Below are 17,760 nucleotides of genomic sequence, written 5' to 3' on the forward strand. Positions count from 1 at the left end.
TGAGATTGGCGGCTCGATTTCTGAGCGGCTCAAAATGCAGGCGGCTCGAGAAGTCGCCGGATTCGTGACGAAATCGGAATGTAATCGCTGCCGGTTTGACGGATGATGCTGCTTTTCGGGTGAGAAACTTCCAATTGGTAATATGGAGCAGCCGTGACTGACTGGTTACGGTGTTCGCTTTGTAAGCGAATGATCCTGGGTTCGATTCCCATCTGCTCCAAACGAGAAAGATCAGGAAATATGAATTTTTGAAACTCTAAACATGAACGAAACATCAAAGTCGCTTGAACCGGGGTTCGATCCCCCGTCCTTTGGATTGGTAGAATTAGGAATACCACTACTACAAACTATATACGTGCTGGGTCTTTGTCCATTTGACAAGGACTCGGAAGTGCTAAATAACGTTTGAATCCGATTGATGCAAACGTTCTTTAGGGCGGGGCTTGTCGATTCAAGCTGAAGTACCTCGCGCACGGCTAGCCTGCGTAGAAATGGGTCACCGAAGCTCGGCAGAGCTAACACCTGCCAAATGCCTATGCGAGTTATTTGCATGTATAGGATTTAAAATCTAAAATACATGGAAACAACTCAATTTGTAAGAAGCGACCGCGTGGTCCCGTTTGGTTGGTTGCACACACACACACACACGTGAAACATAAACAATTCATCGACATCGAAGCAACCCGTTCCGCGAAAGAAAGTGAAATGTGATCCACGATTGCTTCGATCAAGTGCAAAAATTTGCGCTTGTCAATTTGTCAATCTGTCACTCTGTCACCCAGTCAATCTGTCAATCAGTCTAACAAGAAGCCAGAATTCCTCACGAAAAGGCAAATGAGCTTCTTGTCAAGTTTTTTCCCCGCAACTCCCTCACGCCAATTTCACTCCATAACATGGGATTTCTTCGCTGGCGGAGGAGGAGGAGGGCAGAATAAAGCTAATAAAAAGTGCTTTTTTAGAGCATCTCCTCCCCGTTCCACCCAAACGAGAGTAAGGCGGGTTGATGAAGCAGCTAAGCGGGCGTACAACTTTTGGCGTGCGTGACTGGCAAGCTCGACGGGCTGTATTTTGCTAATTTTATTTATCCTCCTCGACGACATCGTTGATGTCAATTACTTACAGGCTCTGCTCACGCAAAGCTGGGAAAACGGAGCGAAGTTTGCGGGAATTTTTTTTGTCGAAAGAATGTTCTGCATTTGAAAGGTACGAGAGCGGGGATTTTTTTTTATGGCAGAAGAAAAACTTTTCCCTTTTCGCTGATATACGATAATGGGGCTGGTTTTTTTTTGCTGGGAAATTTGGCGATTATTGAAAGTATGATTGATATAATGGCGGAACGAAAAGTTATAAAAACGCTGTGGTCGCTGAAAGCGATTGCGAAAAAGTTGGGTTTGACAGCTCCGTGGCTTGGTATAAAGAGTGACTGCCCCCTCGGTTAAAGTATTCTCGCGTTACACTTTAAATAAAAATTAAAATATTAGCGAAGAAAAAATTGCTTTTTTTTTGTAAAATAATGCTGCATTATGGCAGTTTGACAGCTAATCCCCGAATCGAACCTCTTAATCTGTTGGAATTTAAAGAACTCACGCCCAGTATCTTCTCTGATTCCACAGAAAGCATTCCAAAAATCGAAATCGCTCCCTCTTAATGGAATGGAACCCGGTTTTCCGGAATGTGAAAGAGCAAATTCTTCGCCAAGCTCCCCATTATCCTGCCCCATTGAGTCCGGGCTTAATCAACCGTCGATAATTAAAAAAGTGGATTCGGACGAAACTGTCTTTCGTCCCGTTCGCAAGAAACATTGTTTATTCCGGAAACGTCGCTTCTTTCAAGTCGCCCACTTGCGGACTTTTCTTCCCCCACTTAACCTTTCTCCACTTCCGTTGCTCACCGCGGAAGCCCCAAAAACCATAAAAAAGAAAATTTAATTTTCCCTTAACCGCATTTTGGTCGTTCCATTCGGTTGAAAATGTCAACATTTCTCAGGAGTGACCGTCCCCTCGATGGAAAACCTCGCTGAAGAAACGCGACCCAACTGTCAATCAAAGAAGGCCGCGTGCAGTTTTATGGCAAGCAAGCTTCGACCGTTTCTTGTTGTTGTTGTTGCAATCAACAATACGAAACAAAATGTAAAAAAAGGTGGCCAATGGCCGCGCAGCGGCGTTGCGCAACGATTGCTATTTTGTTTCGGTTCGAAAGCCAAAATTACACATGTTGCGCGGATCCCCACCGCCGCCATCTTTTTTTCTTCTGCGTTTTCAAGTTTGCGCGCGCTTGGTCAAGCGTTAATGGCGCGGGCCGATAACACACAAATTGACGTAATCGACATCGAGCGAGTCATGGCTAGCTTTGTTACGTCGCGTTGTTGTGGTGGCGAGCGCGTGCTTTGTTTTGGTGTCAGACATCGCGCGCCATAATGGCGTCGGCCGCACTATAATGCAGTTTGACAGCTGGAGAGCGCTAGACAATTTGTCTCTTCGCTGGAGTGGAAGAAGTGAGATGCTTTCGATTTTCTTCGAGCAAAATTCAATCACGGCGCGCGATCGGGTTTCGATGGGCAAATAGAGCGTGACAAACGGGGTGGAAAAATAATGGTGATGTTTGGACACGTGTGTTTGTGCACGAGGTAAACGGCAAATCGGCTGTGCAAATGTCGGAACGTCAAGAGTCGTGGTGGGTGATGGTTTCAGCGAAACGGTAGAGTTGTTCAGTGTGAAGGTCACCGGAAATGAAGTACGAAGCAATTTCCCTTCTGGCCTTGCTGGTGCATCCGATTGGGAGTCTGGCGGTTGACATATTTGACGTAGGGTTATGAATATTGCAACAGAAGCATTGAAAGTGATATGTTTGACTTTTTGTAGGGCATAGAGGACGGAGTCAGTGAACCAGCAGAAGATTCATTCGATGTAACGGTTAAGGACGAACCGGAAAATGTCCCAAAAAAGTGCGTCAAAGACATCATACCAGACGATTCGATAAGTTTCAAGTCGAAAGCTCTCCAAAAGCTTCAGAATCTACCAAATGAAGTTCCTCAAGCTCCTCCACTTCCAAAGTTGGGTCAATTCTGGACCCAAATAACCACAATCTTTCAGCAACCAACTTTCGGCGAAAAGGTTGAGGAGGCAAAGCAGGTCTTCAACCACTATCGTGCCCTGATTAAGGCATTCAGCGACGAGTGGTTAGAGTTCTTCACCAAAAATCGTCAGGATGCGATCGAAAACGTTCAAAAGGTCATCCAAGACACGAACCAGGAAATTAAGAGCTTTTTCACAAGAAAGTTCAGCGAATTTGACGGATTGTGCCTGCCGGAAGACAATGAGTGTCTGCAAAGTGTCCAGAACAGCTTAAAGGAGTACTCCAAAAAGGTCGAGGAAAATACGGCGGCTTGCGGTGAGTTTGTCGATCGTCAGCTCGATCAACACGATCAACTGGTCGCGGACGAGCAGAAGAAGCTGGAATCGGGGATGCTGCGGATCGACGGTTGCTTCCAGAAGAAGGAATTTCTCGGTGAAGTTATGGCTTGCGTTGGAAGTGTGGTGAGTAGGCTGCGACAAGAGTGTGTTTTTGACAGTTTCGAGGGGCAGGACACTCCCACAACTACGCAACTTAAATTTTGAGAAAATTGTAGATATGGCTTAAAAATGAGTAGAAACCACCCAAAGTTTGACATTTGCCACAAAATATTTTTTAGTGAGTTCTGCTTGAAGTTTGAAGAGCAAATGTCAAAAATACACACTAAAAGAAACTTCAATCACTTTTGAGTGCTTCCAACACACTTTCAGGCGGCCAACTTTTTCCACCAAACCTCGCAAGCCACGCAAAAGTTCGCCACCGTGATGGGCAAAGCTTCGGCCAGCGTAAGGAACCGGCTGGGCCGCTTCCGGACCTGTGTCGTCGAGAGGAAGCGGCTGCTGGCCGGGGGCCAGAACCAGATTGCCGAAAAGGCCACAGCTTGTCTGAAAGCGCAAAAGTCGTCGTCGTCGGGGGCTGGTTTGTTTCAGTAGTGGGGGTGTGGTGAGTGTGTAAAATAGATACAGTCTGGCGTTCGGGGAAAATTAATATTAATTAGACGCCATTAGTGATATTGATGACAGCCACTTTCGAGGGGGAAGATGCTAAAGTGCTCTGGGTGTTACTTAGTGAAACAAACGGGTGTTCTAATTAATTTAGTCACGGTAATCGGTTTTGGGAATCGATGAGCAGCTGTTGCCGCCGACGGAGATTCATAAATTGCACGGAAATGATCTTTTATTTAATTTGAGAGATTTTTTTTCCATCCATTGATTTCTTACTCAAAACTGAGTACATCAATTTCGAAGTGACTCTTTGACATTTCTCAGATAACATTTCAAATTCCATCCAAAGTGGCAAGCAAACACATGTCAATTTGTCTTTTTCACGAATTCTGCCAGCAATCTAGCAATAGTAGAATGATTCAACCCGGAGCAAACGTCTTTCTCCAGAAGAAGCCAACCGGCATCAGTGAGTCGGGTCCCGGTGGGATCGATCCATCAGGTTGTTGTCGGGGTCGACCACCGAGCAAACTTTTGCATTTCGAAGAAAGAAGACCCACCAGGACGACGCGCCACCTGGTGAACCTTATATCAAGCTGTCTGACAGGTCAATAAATACAACCTCTGGCGTGGCAGGTGTGCTCCTCAGACAGAAAAGTGTAACAACTTTTTGCTACTTTATGATTGATTTAAAAATATTCCTTAAAAATAAAATAATAGGTAAAATATGGCGAAATTCGATTGCTCTAAACCTCAGCGTGCAATGAGTTTCGAATGTCGAACTTGCACTGAGAAGCGGAACTAGCCTATTTGTTTAAATTTTGAATTTACACATTCGGTACACTAACTTAAATTTGGGTTGCTTCTTGTAAATCTGGAAATTGAGGCTTTTTGTTTACTTTTCCAGAAGTTTCGCAAAGAAACTTTCATCTTGCATGCATGAATAAAAAAGCAAACCCGCAACAAAGGCAAACTCTCCCGGGCCCCATTAGCATCGTCAGTACGATCCCGTTTGTCGGCAGCTGGAGGAACGTCCCTGTTGGCGCAATAAAGTTGATTGTTGAACAACAACACTGTTACAAACACACACAGTGATTGTGTTTGTGTATGGTAAATCGAACATTTGTTGATTCCATTCCTGCTCAATGGCACATGGACAATGTCTTCCAGCTGACGAAACAAAAGAATCTCGGTTGCTGAGCAGTGCTGCCAACTTGATAGGTTTTTGCAAGTGAGTTGACCTTTTCAAAGTTGGCAGCACTGCCGGGATTACGCTATAAATTGAGCTTCCTCTTGAAGTCGTCTGTAATTTCTGGTCCAGAGCCGGAACTCATTTGTTCTGCCAACACGTATCGTCACAAGGCAAGACAAAGAGTCCATCATCACCGACTCGAAGTAGGTTCCGGAGCGGCAATCCTATTATAGGACTTTCAAAGTGCTTCCCCTTCAGCTGGTTTCTGGCAAGGCACCGGAAGTTTCATCTAAAATCTGTGCGCAAATCTCCCAAGAGGCAGAGCCGAGCATCAAGGTAGACCACAATAACGAGGCAAATTTTCCGGCTACACAGGCAGGAATGTGGACCGACGGTATTATCCTACTTGGGACCTTGATTTGTGCCATTCTACTGCCTCTGCTCGGCGTTGTTGTCGAGCAGGTGGACGGGGAGGTAAGTGAATTGAGGGTATTTTGCATAATGTACTCTTCTCGGCCTTCCCGTTGTCTATCGAATTGTGGGTGGAAGGCACAAGCCATAGATTTTCATTCTAGATACGTTACAACTAGAAATTACTAAGATTAAGGGAGAGTGTACTTTGACATTTACCACTGAAACAAGTTTTTTTGTAACCTTGATTTAAAAACCTTGAAAATTCTGACAGCTTCAGTACTTAATTTTGGGTAAACGTCTATGTTGACAGTGTTACCAGTTCTGGATTTTTGACAACCCCGCACAAAAGTCACGCAAAAAATAAAGTCAGGATCGATTTGGCTTTCTTCGACTTCGAAGAAGTCATGCCCGCCTCTATAACCTTGACTTGACATCCGAGCAAATCGGAGCATCTGCTTTTTTATGCAAATTGAGCTGCTTTTCTTCTCGGGGCTCAAATGTCATCGATGGCTGGCAGATGCTGTGTGGGGAGCAATAATCATAACAGTATTTCGGTGATTTCGGTTTGGCTTTCCTTTCAAAAGGGGAGGACGAAAACCACAATCAAACGATTACGAATTGATCGGAAGCCGATAGGATTCGGAAGAGGGGAACAATTTGCAAAAACCGCTTCCGAATGGGCTGTTAGATGTCGAGATTGGGTGTGATTTACTTCATTTGCTGCGTAATCCGAGATGGGAGTGCACCGTCTTTTGACGTGTGTCACTTTTTATAGCAACCGAAGAATCTTCGGTGCGAGCGCCATTATGGCGCTTTGACAGTTCTGCGTTTTTATAGCATTTTTGACGTTTCAGGCCAGCATAAACAAATGGGACAACTCGGAAATATGGAAGGATTTGCCGGAGCTTCCGGCCAAGTGGGGTGAACAATACGATTTAAAGCTTGAGCGGGATTGTGGCGTACAGGATGAATTCGTGCCAATTATCACGATGCCGAAGGAAATGGTTGGGGATTTGTTCGCTAAACAGCAACCGATGGAGGTGGAATCGACGGGGTTGTTGAGCAAAGGTAGAACTTGGTTGAAGAATTTTGTGACGACGACAATGAGTGGGATTAAGGAGAAGTTGGAAGAAGCAGCTGGTAAGGTTAAAAGTATGATAAGTGATTTTCAAAAGAAGAAAACGGATGCTGTCAAAAACGTTAAAGAGAAATTAGACAGAAAAACAGATGGAATCGAAACTAGCTTGAAAGAAGCTTCTAAACAAGTTAGTTGTGAGAAAACTGCAAACAAATGTGTTCAGAATGCAAAAGAAGGGTTTGAGGAATATCAAGAGAGCTTGCAGCAAGCAATGAATACATGCTTGAATGAGATGAAGGATGCTATAAAAGGTCATGAAAGCAGAATTGACTTAGCGAAAAGAGAAGTGAACGATCTTCTGAGTCAGCTGAAGAACTGTACCGAACAGGGCCGTAGCCAGGATTTTTGTTCGGGGGGGGCTCTGGTGCAAAAATTCAAAGAGTATAGAAACCAGCAAATTTTTTTTACCATCACTTGGTTTATGGTATAATTATTAAGATGAATTGTAAAATTGTAAAATAATGTATGCAAAAATGTTTAAAAAGATTTTCTTCTTAAGTTTTTAATGTCTTTATTGAAGAAACTCCTTCGTCAAAAGTTTCTCTTCAATCATACAGCTAGTTTGTATTAAAGGAGTAGAGAAGAAAGTGTTTTTTTACATTTTCTTGAATTGTTTAATTGTAACTGAATTTCGTGATAAACTGTCGCTAAATTTAAAATATACATAACTTGAATAAAAATTTTGAAACAAAAAAAATCCTGAAAAAATATCGATTTATCTAACCATAAGTATGATATTTTTGTACTTTATACTGAGAGAAAAACACACGAACAAACTGGTAAATTTGAACTATCAAATTTCAAACCGTCTGGATTTACATTTTCAGCTGTGTGATCACTGTGATGGTTTATCTGACAAATTTGTTTCAGAATTTGAGGATTTTAAAATTGACAAAAAAAATCAGATCTTAATTAAAGGTAATTTTTAAATAAAATTTCAATGTATCGTTTCAGTGTTGCTTATCTTTGAAATTAAAAAAAAAAATTAAAAATAATTTTCCCGATCGAATATACGGTTAAATTTCAACCAACGAGTGTCAAAAAATGCTTCAAGACATTCTTATCCAGAGTCAACATATTTTTAAGTCCATGAATTCATAGAAATAATTGATTTTAAAATAAATGCACAGTGCTTCGAAGTGCTTATTTCATTAAAACGCAAAAATTAACATTATCAAATTTATTGAAACTAGTGTACAAACTGTTTAACAAGTAATTTCAATGAAAATGATATAACAGCAACTTCAAGCAAAATTTGTATTGTTCTTTATCGTGTAAGGACTAAGAACCATTGGAAATTGGTCTATTAGTTCCTGAGACACATCTTCTTTAAATAAAAAATAAACTTGTACGATAAAAAATATAAATGCGAACACGATTAACAAATTAAAATCTTCAATTTACTTATTTCTTTATTTTGAAATGACTGTCAAAACTGAATTAATTTTTAAAATAAGTGTTGATAACCAATATGATTTTAAAAGATAAAGGAGGAAAATAACGTAAAAGTGAATTGGTTGTGCTGGTTATAGAAAGCCTTTCTGTATCTTTCTAAACAAAAACAAAAACACAAATGAAATCATTTTTTTGGATTTCTGAGATTTAACTAATAAAAATTATGTTGAATAATATAGAATTGTAACCATTTATTAGAATCGATGTTTATTCAAGAAATATCTTGACTCTGGGAACAAAATCCTGCACATTTTATGGTTTAGAAATTTTATATTTGAGAAACCTTGCTAAATTAAAAGTAAAGAAAACTTTATGTAAGAATTCATAAATCAATTAGATTTTTCCTGTAAATCTAATCTTAGTCTGCCCTTGAATTCAAACATAAAAATATTTGAAGCATCAAAAAATTAAGATTAAAAAACATAATTTATTGATTTTATTATTTTTATAGCTTTTGTTATTTTGCAATTTCTGATTTTTTAAAATTGTCATGTGTTTATTGTAATCTTAAATTTATGATGTTTTAAAAGGAAATAAAACTTTATGTAAGAATTCCTCAACCAAGTAGATTATTCCTGTAAATCTAATCTTAGTATGAATTTTGCTACAATATTTTACATTCAAATGAAAATAAAAAAAATGTCCAGTATACGGAGACTCTTAAAACTCAATCCAAAAAATGCTCAAGAAACAGTCAAGAAAAGATTTACGGAAAGATTTTGCTTTAGCGGTACGCAGCTGAAAAGTAACAGAACAAAAACGGCTTTGGATATTTCTTCGGGTGCAATATGTGTTGATGAGATTTTGATTTTTTTATTTGAATGCGACTGAGAATAACGTGTGAAAAAAAAGTATTCGCTAAAATAATATTAATAATAATAAGAATTGCCACATGAAGCCGGCTGTCAAAATGCTGAATCTTAAAATGCCGAATATGTTAAGAATGGATTATGTTTTTTGTTCAGAATTAAGTTTAAAATAAGAGAAAAGACATTACAATAATCAATGGAACAATAATGGTATTTTAAAATTTTTTATATTTTTTAATTTTAATTATTTTATTTATGTTTTGGTTTTTTTTTTGTTCTATTGATTTTTTTTTTAAATTATTATGTTTAATTGTTATTATAAATTTTGTGATTTTTTTATTATTGTTATTTTTTATTTCAAGCTTTTCTTTGTCTTATACCAACATATTTGAAATCTAAAATTTAGAAATTTAAAAGCAGTAAAATTTTTTAATTCTCAATTAGACCGTTGCAAATATTATTCTGAACTTTATGTTACTAAACTCTGACCAAAGTCGACAGGGTAGAGCAAACAATGAAAAATATAAAAAAATTAAATTACAAGCCATTGGTTTATCATTTTAAAAGTGTTTCAAACCCTCACCAGGGATGCCAGGTCTGGTGGAAGTCGAATCCGTAGACTTGTTAAAAAAAAATCCAGGTGGTTGGTGTCTTGGGAACCCAAAATATTTTTATTCTAGCTAGGGGTTATAGTATTTCCCAAACAAATAGTTTTCTTTTTAAAGATTTTTTTACTAAAATTGAATTAAGGTTTTATCAAGATCAACAAAAAAATAATTTCAAATTTCATGCCTAATTTTACTATATTTCCACAGTTGTGCTACTGTACATAAACTACAAAATATAAATGATTTTTGAAAATATGTTTTTATGATTTTATGTACATATGTCCGTTATGATGGTTATGATACATTGTGCCGTGACAGAATGACGTTTCTTTTCTCAGTTTATTGCTGTAACTCGGAAATTTCAAAGAAAACATCCTCAATATTGTTACAGATTCTGAAAGTAAATATTATATTCTATTTTCTGGACAACTCTGATTTTTATTACAAAAAATGATTTACCATAATTTGTTAGGTACCCTATTTAGAATCGGGCTGCCGATCCCGATGATGCTATGAGACGCGGGTTCGATTCCCGCCTTATCCACTGAGCTTCTATCGGATGGTGAAGTAAAACGTCGGTCCCGGTTTCTCCTGTCTCGTCAGAGGCGCTGGAGCAGAAATCCCACGTTAGAGGAAGGCCATGCCCCGGGGGGCGTAGTGCCAATAGTTTCGTTTTTTCGTTTCCTATTTAGAAAAAATGGCACCATGAATTTATGTGTATTACATAAAAAATATGTCCACAGTCTTATTCCCATCATTGATGTATAATTTGATAAACCTTCATAATACATATAATATTACTTAAATGACATTTGCAACGTTTTCAAGTGGTTTTTAAATAGTCGAAATTTTTTATCTTGCGAATGAACTATTCGATTGATTTGGTGTTTTCGGAAATGCATTTTACACCTGCCCAGCTGTTTTGCAATCATTAGTTTTAAAAATATCTAAGTACTGACGATTTATTTTTCGCTGAAAAAACTTTTGCAGTAATGTACAACGGAAATTCACTAAAAATCAAAATATTTTTAATCGATCTCAGGCATGCTATATATGATTTTTAACTCTTACAAAAAAATACACATTTTATAATTAAATTTTGAATTCCCAAAATTTGCATTTAAATTTTTCCAAAAAAACGTATGTTTGGCCGTGACTTATACAATTTTCACACAAATTTTAAACATTTTCAACTGCATTTTGAAATAAGAATCGAACTTGCAATCGAAAAGCTATTTTTGAAATTTTGATAAAGATTCTACAATGAAAAATTTTTCTTCATAAGTGTCCATTACTTTTATTTTTTTAGTTTTTATTTATGTACAATTTTTTATAAAATCGTCTAAAAACATTGTAGATTTGTCTTTTCGTTCTTGCGATACAGCCACTTAAATATATAAAATAAAAAAGATAGTTTTCAAAATGTCACCCGAACAGCACGTTTTTTTTATTCAAGATAACCCTTTCATTCATTAAATATTATCTAAATTTAGAAAATTTTAAATTTTCCGCAAATTCTAAGCCAGGGCTACCTAAGATCCGGCAGCGAAGGCATTTTATCTGGCCTACGGCGGTTTTCGAAAATTGTTTGTGTAGACCGTTCATGAAAATTATATTAATGTCATAAATTCAAAAAAAAAATCAATTATATGATAAAATTTTTTAACATTTTTAACAAAACATTTATTGAAACATTTATATGAATTTTGTTTTTATCTTTTTTATGTACAAAAAAAAATCAAGGACGTGCTGGTATGGAGAAAAGTTACAAATTGTCTATATATATATATTTTTAAAATGTTTACATGGATTTCAGGTTGTGTGATATTACAGCGTTATTTTGCCAAAATTAACACATTTGAGCAATTCTCTACGGAATCGGTATTTTTTCTTTAATTTTAATTTTTGTATTTTTTAATCCGGCTGAAACTTTGTTGGTGCCTTCGGTATGCCCAAAGAAGCCATGTTGCATCATTAGTTCGCTCATATAATTTTCCATAGAAATTTGTCAGCTGTCCATACAAAAATGATTTATGAAAGTTCGAAAATCTGTATCTTTGGAAGGATTTTTTTGATCGATTTGGTGTCTTCGGCAAAGTTGTAGGTATGGATAAGTTCGATACTGAAAAAATATGGCAGTTGGTAAAAAAAATTAAGTGATTTTCTACTTCACTTTTTGTCATTAAAACATGACTTTGCCACTATTTTTATTTTTTTATTATCTGACATGTTTTAGGGGATATCAAATGCCAACTCTTCATTCATCGGTCTTTTTTTTTAATCAAGAGCAACAAAGTTCAAAAATGCAATATATAGAGAATTTTCTCAGCTTTTCAAAAATATTTTTTTCAAGAGTGGGCACTAATTTTAAAAAATAAATAACTGCTACTATTTTCAAAAAAGTTACCTGAAAATTGCTATAATTTGAAAACGGTGCACTTTATCAAAATGTAACTAAAGTTTTTTGATTGCAAATTTGATTTTATATCGAAAAATTAAGTTGACAAATTTTGTGACCAATATTTCGATTTTTTTAAATCCGTATTGATAAAAATGTATAACTCGCTCAAAGACTTTTTGCCTTTTCGGAAAATTTCTAATGTCCCCTAAAACATATCAGAAAATAAAAAAAATAAAAATAGTGATTTTTGCAAGTCATGTTTTAATGAAAAAAGTGAAGTAGAAAATCACTAAATTTTTTTTTACCAACTGCCATATTTTTTCAGTGTCGAACTTATCCATACCTACAACTTTGCCGAAGACACCAAATCGATCAAAAAATTCCTTCCAAAGATACAGATTTTCGAATTTTCATAAATCATTTTTGTATGGACAGCTGACAAATTTGTATGGAAAATTATATGAGCGAACTAATGATGCAACATGGCTTCTTTGGGCATACCGAAGGCACCAAAAAAGTTTCAGCCGGATTAAAAAATACAAAAAAAAAATCGAATGACCGAAATCTCAGAGAATTGCTCATTTACCATATTAATGCTCTGGACATATGTATCTCGAAGCAAATTTGGTTTTAGTTATTAAGAAATAAAGAAATAATAAAATTTATAAACAAAAAATATTTTTTATAGGTGGTTTGAAAAATATTTTTTCCTTAGTTTTGTTTAAAATCTTTGAATTTTAAATCAATTTGATTTCACAAATTAAAAATTAAATAAAAAAACACTTTAAATTTTTTTGACTCTAAAATTAATTTAAAAAAACAGATTCAATGTTTGATTTTTAAATTGTATTTTTGAATTTCATATCAATTTAAAGTAGAAAATAGAAACTATAAATTAAATCATCGATTTGAAAATGCTGCAACAAGAAAACTGGATTAGGGATTTTTTTATCAACCTGTTTACTACTCCAATTGCAATTTTTAAATCAGAATTTTTTAAAGCAATCGGCAAACATTTGAATTTAAAATCAATTCATCAAAGTGGGGAAATATTAAGGAGCGCGCAAAATTGATGCTTCGCCAAGGGCCCCTTGGACCCAAGGTGCATCCCTGAAGAAAAGTGACATTTTTCGTAGAGCAAAAGTTACTAAAAATGACCTCATGAACACGCGAAAAAATATGTGGAATTTTCACTTGTAACCTTTTCTTAGAAAGTTACTCAAAACCCTATACAATATTCCTATGCTCAATTTTTGTTAAAGTTTTTGATCCGGAGAATAACTTAGTATAACATCGCAAAGCGCTAGGAGTTGATTCCGAAAAGAAACAGGATGTTTTGGGATATTTTTTTTGTTTCTTGGGCCCAATACACACCACATGTTCCAATTTCAATCCAAATTTGCCTTTTAACTCAAGTTTAACTTATGTTACGATTTTGTTTTAATTTTTTTAATCATGTTTTATGTACACCAACATAATAATTTTTTTTACAATCATCGACTTGACGTGACCTCAACCCACTAGATCGATTACTTATCTATCCAGGTTTTTAGGCGAAGATGGCGTTCGAATGTTGAACGTCCGAAATATCAAAATCGCGCAAGAGCACCAACATTAGAAAAAAAATGCGGCTGTCATGCCATGGCACACTTTTTTCGTAATGTTGGTACCACTGCGTGATTTTGACATTTCGGGCGTTCACCATTCGAACGCCAAAAGCTGGATAAGCTGCACTGGATTTCAGCCATCGCCTCATTTCTCCTAAACGACTTTTCATTTTAACGTTCCTCAAAACTTCTTCTCTAAAACAGATTGTTCAAAACGTTTTCATAAAACATTTGTATCACGCAAAAATATAATTTCACGTCCTTCATACAATTATCAGCCAGCATGAAAATCCGTAGATTTTGGAGATCAATCCGTAGATCCGTAGAAATGGCTGAAATCCGTAGATCTACGGAGAAATCCGTAGATATGGCATCCCTGACCCTCACTTTAAATCAGTACAGTTGTTTTGCATCATTAGTTTTCAAAATATCTAGTTACTGGCGAAAAGCTTTTTTCGTGAAAAAAAACTTGCCGCGGTTCAACGAAATGTTACAATGTTTTTAAATATTTTTAAACGAGCCCAAACATGTCGTACATGATTATCAACGCAGAAAAAAACATTTCAAATTTGTTGTCACTGCTCCTAAAAGGACTTAATCGAAATAAGTTATGAATACAAAAATAACTGTTTTCAGTTGATTAGACTTCCATTTCCATTGAAGCTGTGAAGCTATTTAAAAAAAATATATATTGCATTTGCCCTCTGCCCCTTTTGAAAGGGTGGCAACATAAACTTTGGAAAATATTTACAATGAAATACAATTAAAAAAAATAATAAAGAAATTTTAAAATCTTCAAAATGGAAATTTTAATCCATAAAATCCAAAAATTTGAAATGAAAAAGTTTAAAAATGAATTATTTATCAGAAATTTAACAATTTGAAAATGATGTTTCATTAATTGCAGAGTTTTTGAATCCAAGCTTTAATTTTCTTTTTTTTACATTTTGAATATTTTTATCATTTTATTTCTTGCTTCAAAAATCGCAAGCTCATGCACAAAGCGAAAATTAGTTGATAATAAGGATTCACTTAGTTGATCTTTAGATTTTTGATATATTAAATAAAAATTGGAGAGTGGCCACGGTGGAAACAAATAAATGTAACCAAAAGTAAGCATTTTGGACGAGTGGTTTCGGGAAAAAGGATTACGAAAAAGTAATAAAAATTACACACAGATATTTCTTAAGCATTTTTCTTTGAGGTCTCACATATGTAAATAACCATATTCTAAAAACCAAAAAGATAATATTAGAAGTGTATTTCTGATAATAGTCGAAATTAGATTTTGAAAACAAAATCTGAATTTTGCAGAAATTATGGCATATTTTGAAAAATGTAGAAAAAATCATTTGTTAATAGTATGAAGGTCCTCAAAAAGATAAGGGATTTTAATGCAAATAAAGAAGGGTTATTAATTTTGCAGTCCAAATTCGACAAGCCGATTATCCAAAAGTTCGAAGGACTTCGGATAAACGAATCATGAACAAATTGAAATTGTTTTTTTATTAGCTTGCTTTTAACATCAAATTCTGCATCTGCAACCACATTTGAGTTAGATTTGAACAATATTTCTTGGCCACCATTTTGGCCGCCACTTTGAATCTAAAAATTCTAAATTATTTTATGTTTCTTCAGGGGTCATACTTAAGTTCGAGCCTTCTATCGGATGGGGAAGTAAAACGTCGGTCCATTTGCGTAAAAGAGATTTTGGGTGGCTCACCAAACATAACCTTCGGACGCCTAGAAATGAGAAGAAACTTGCAACAGTGACCACAAAAGACCCGGGGGTCGTTAAAGTGGATTACTTTTTTTTTTACTTATGTTCGACTATCATAATTAAGACAACGAGATTTAAGGATTTTTGCTAAAAAATTATTAGCTTCCGAAAATGGCAATTTTTGCGCAACATAACAGGTGCATTGCCAGGCAAGTTTTTCCAAATTTAAAGAAGATATTAGTTATGAAAATTGGTAAGAACTGGGTAGTTATTGCGCCTTCCACAGGTCAAAAACTGAAACAGTTGCTTTTCTCCATATATTTTGACGATTTTTCCCAAACTTGGTGGTCAGTGGTCATAAAAAGCTCAAATTTGGAACTTAGGCTAGTGATCAATCTTTGATTTTAGGGGGTAGCCTCAAGAAAGCCCAGATTTGGACCACACCCTAACCAATGTAATGCTAAAACTATGAGATAAATGAAATGTTACTGAATGGAACGATGTTCAAACAAGTGTTCAAATCTGCAGCTCAATTTTTAAATATTGGATCCATAATCTACGAAAACTGAGCTCGGCAATGGACAGGCAAATTACTTCGTTTGATCAATCTATTCTTGATTCTCTATCTTACAAATTATTTCTGTGGAGAGAACAAACAATCATTGTTATGAGATTTTTAAGGTAGTACAATTTTTAAAAAATGGGAAAAATTTCGGGGGGGGCTGCAGCCCGGTAGCCCCCCCCCTGGCTACGGGCCTGGTACCGAAGGTAATCCAACTTCCGGTGGAGTAAAGGAAAGAATCGGTGCGGTATTTGGAACAATCCAATGTGCAACAAAAACGGTGAGTTTTATTTTATTTTAAAACTTGAGATTCAAACTAAACTTATTATAGCTAGCTAATCAAATAAAAAACCAACTGGGAACTGCACTGAAAAAACTGGCGGATGCGGTCAAAAGGGCTGGAACGCTGAAAAAAGAGGTTGACGGTGCCAACAAATGTATCGATGAACCTCCAAAACACGATCAAGTTGAGAAACAGCAAGCAACACTTGTTGGATTGTTCGGTCAGTGTAAATAAGCGTGTAAATTAATACACAAAAATTTTAAGATTACAATCATTTAAATATTTGTATAGCATCCTTCATTATGGCATCAGTGCTGCCAACCAACAAACGAGAAGAAAAAAACATGACTCCCCTTCACAAGATAATCCAATTTTCTACGCGTCACCTCGTTACACACCATTCATTCATAACAAAACCAACAAGAGCCTATACTGCACAGAGGCATTTATCGTCCCTCGGCGGAAACTGGATCCGTCACGTCAGTCCGTTATTTACGTTTGGGAATTTACTCCTCCGGCGCGTCACAATGCGGTTCGGTTTCTTTTCGTTCGATGGAATTTGCTGGCTCATTACGTCGCTCTCTTTTTCTTTTTTTTTTTGCGTTTGGAAATAAGAAAAGTGATCCCTTGCAGGCATCCTTCGCGACTCAATTGTGTCAAGGTGGTGTGAAAAAGGTAGGAATCGGGAAATAAATATGCTTGTCAAAATTTGACACCTCATGTGATGACAGCTTGCTTAACTGAATAATATTCCCAAATAAGATTTTTTAAACTTTCGTTCCCACCTTAGCATCAACGATCTTGACTTCTTTCTGTCATGTTTGTTTTGTCCCCGAATGGTTTTCGCAGAAGAGTGTCGGGGGTGAGCCGCAATTTCTTCCATTCATAATCTGTTTTCGTTCGCTTTCGTTTTCGTCAGGGGCTGGCCCCAGGTGTAATATGTATTTATTCAGACGACGTCCGTCCCCCGCAGTAGAAACAATTCGAATCGTCAGCGCAGATCAGACCAGGGGTGGGTGGCGCAGGTTAATCGTGAAAAGTGGCAAAAAGTGTCCGGAGGAGGGCGCATCATGGGAATAATTTAGTCAAGTTTTGTAATGTCATCAATTTGTTTTTTTTTTCGTCGGGGAAATTTTCACTACCGGCGAAGAAAAATGTAAATATAAATTTCATCACAAATTGATATTGCTCCACGAGCAGCGCAGGGCTGGGGGAACCGCAAACTTAAATCGAAAATTAATTTTTAATTTCCATTTAAGCTCGCTTGAAAAACTTTCAGCCTGTCACGATTTTCCTGCACCCAGGGGGAGAAAGCACAAGTGGGAAAACGAGCGCAAAGTTTGAGGTTAATTTCCACCCTTCAAAAGTTGGCGCAGAGTGCAACTACTACTTTTGCTACGAGGAACGGCAATCACGATGATGCAGACAAGATTTGTGTGCTCGGGTTGAGTTTCAAAGTTTTTCGTCGTTCGCAGCCCTGCGGGTGACAATGTTTTAAATTTGTGACCATAGATAAACTGTACTTAATATAGTGAGAGTAGATTGGAAGTTTTGATTT

The 17,760-nt window shown here is 36.5% G+C and overlaps 3 protein-coding genes across 4 annotated transcripts in view; 2 read left to right on the top strand and 1 right to left on the bottom strand.

Moving 5' to 3' along the window:
• The window catches only part of LOC6032660, an 83,985-nt gene that overhangs the window by 15,520 nt on the left and 50,705 nt on the right, over positions 1-17,760 (bottom strand). The window lies entirely within an intron of this gene.
• On the top strand, positions 2,647-4,044 carry LOC6032659. Its single transcript, XM_038248749.1, has 3 exons — positions 2,647-2,803; positions 2,862-3,536; positions 3,783-4,044. Exons 1-3 carry the CDS (start codon positions 2,729-2,731, stop codon positions 4,002-4,004), a joined length of 972 nt encoding a protein of 323 aa, XP_038104677.1. The 5' UTR covers positions 2,647-2,728; the 3' UTR covers positions 4,005-4,044.
• The window catches only part of LOC6032658, a 77,642-nt gene continuing 65,385 nt past the window's right edge, over positions 5,504-17,760 (top strand). Inside the window, exons 1-4 of the mRNA XM_038248240.1 lie at positions 5,504-5,679; positions 6,474-7,074; positions 16,117-16,199; positions 16,251-16,422. Coding sequence (XP_038104168.1) covers positions 5,587-5,679; positions 6,474-7,074; positions 16,117-16,199; positions 16,251-16,422 — 949 coding nt within the window. The 5' untranslated portion in view covers positions 5,504-5,586. The remainder of the gene's footprint in view (positions 5,680-6,473; positions 7,075-16,116; positions 16,200-16,250; positions 16,423-17,760) is intronic.

This window comes from Culex quinquefasciatus, chromosome 1 (assembly GCF_015732765.1).
Source record: "Culex quinquefasciatus strain JHB chromosome 1, VPISU_Cqui_1.0_pri_paternal, whole genome shotgun sequence".
Classification (NCBI taxonomy): Eukaryota; Metazoa; Arthropoda; class Insecta; order Diptera; family Culicidae; genus Culex; species Culex quinquefasciatus.

Coding starts and splice junctions, on each gene's coding strand:
- LOC6032659 (XM_038248749.1), top strand. CDS start 2,729: ATGAAGTACGAAGCAATTTCCCTTCTGGCCTTGCTGGTGCATCCGATT. Junction 2,804..2,861: donor TGGCGGTTGACATATTTGAC/GTAGGGTTATGA, acceptor GACTTTTTGTAG/GGCATAGAGGACGGAGTCAG. Junction 3,537..3,782: donor TGGCTTGCGTTGGAAGTGTG/GTGAGTAGGCTG, acceptor ACACACTTTCAG/GCGGCCAACTTTTTCCACCA.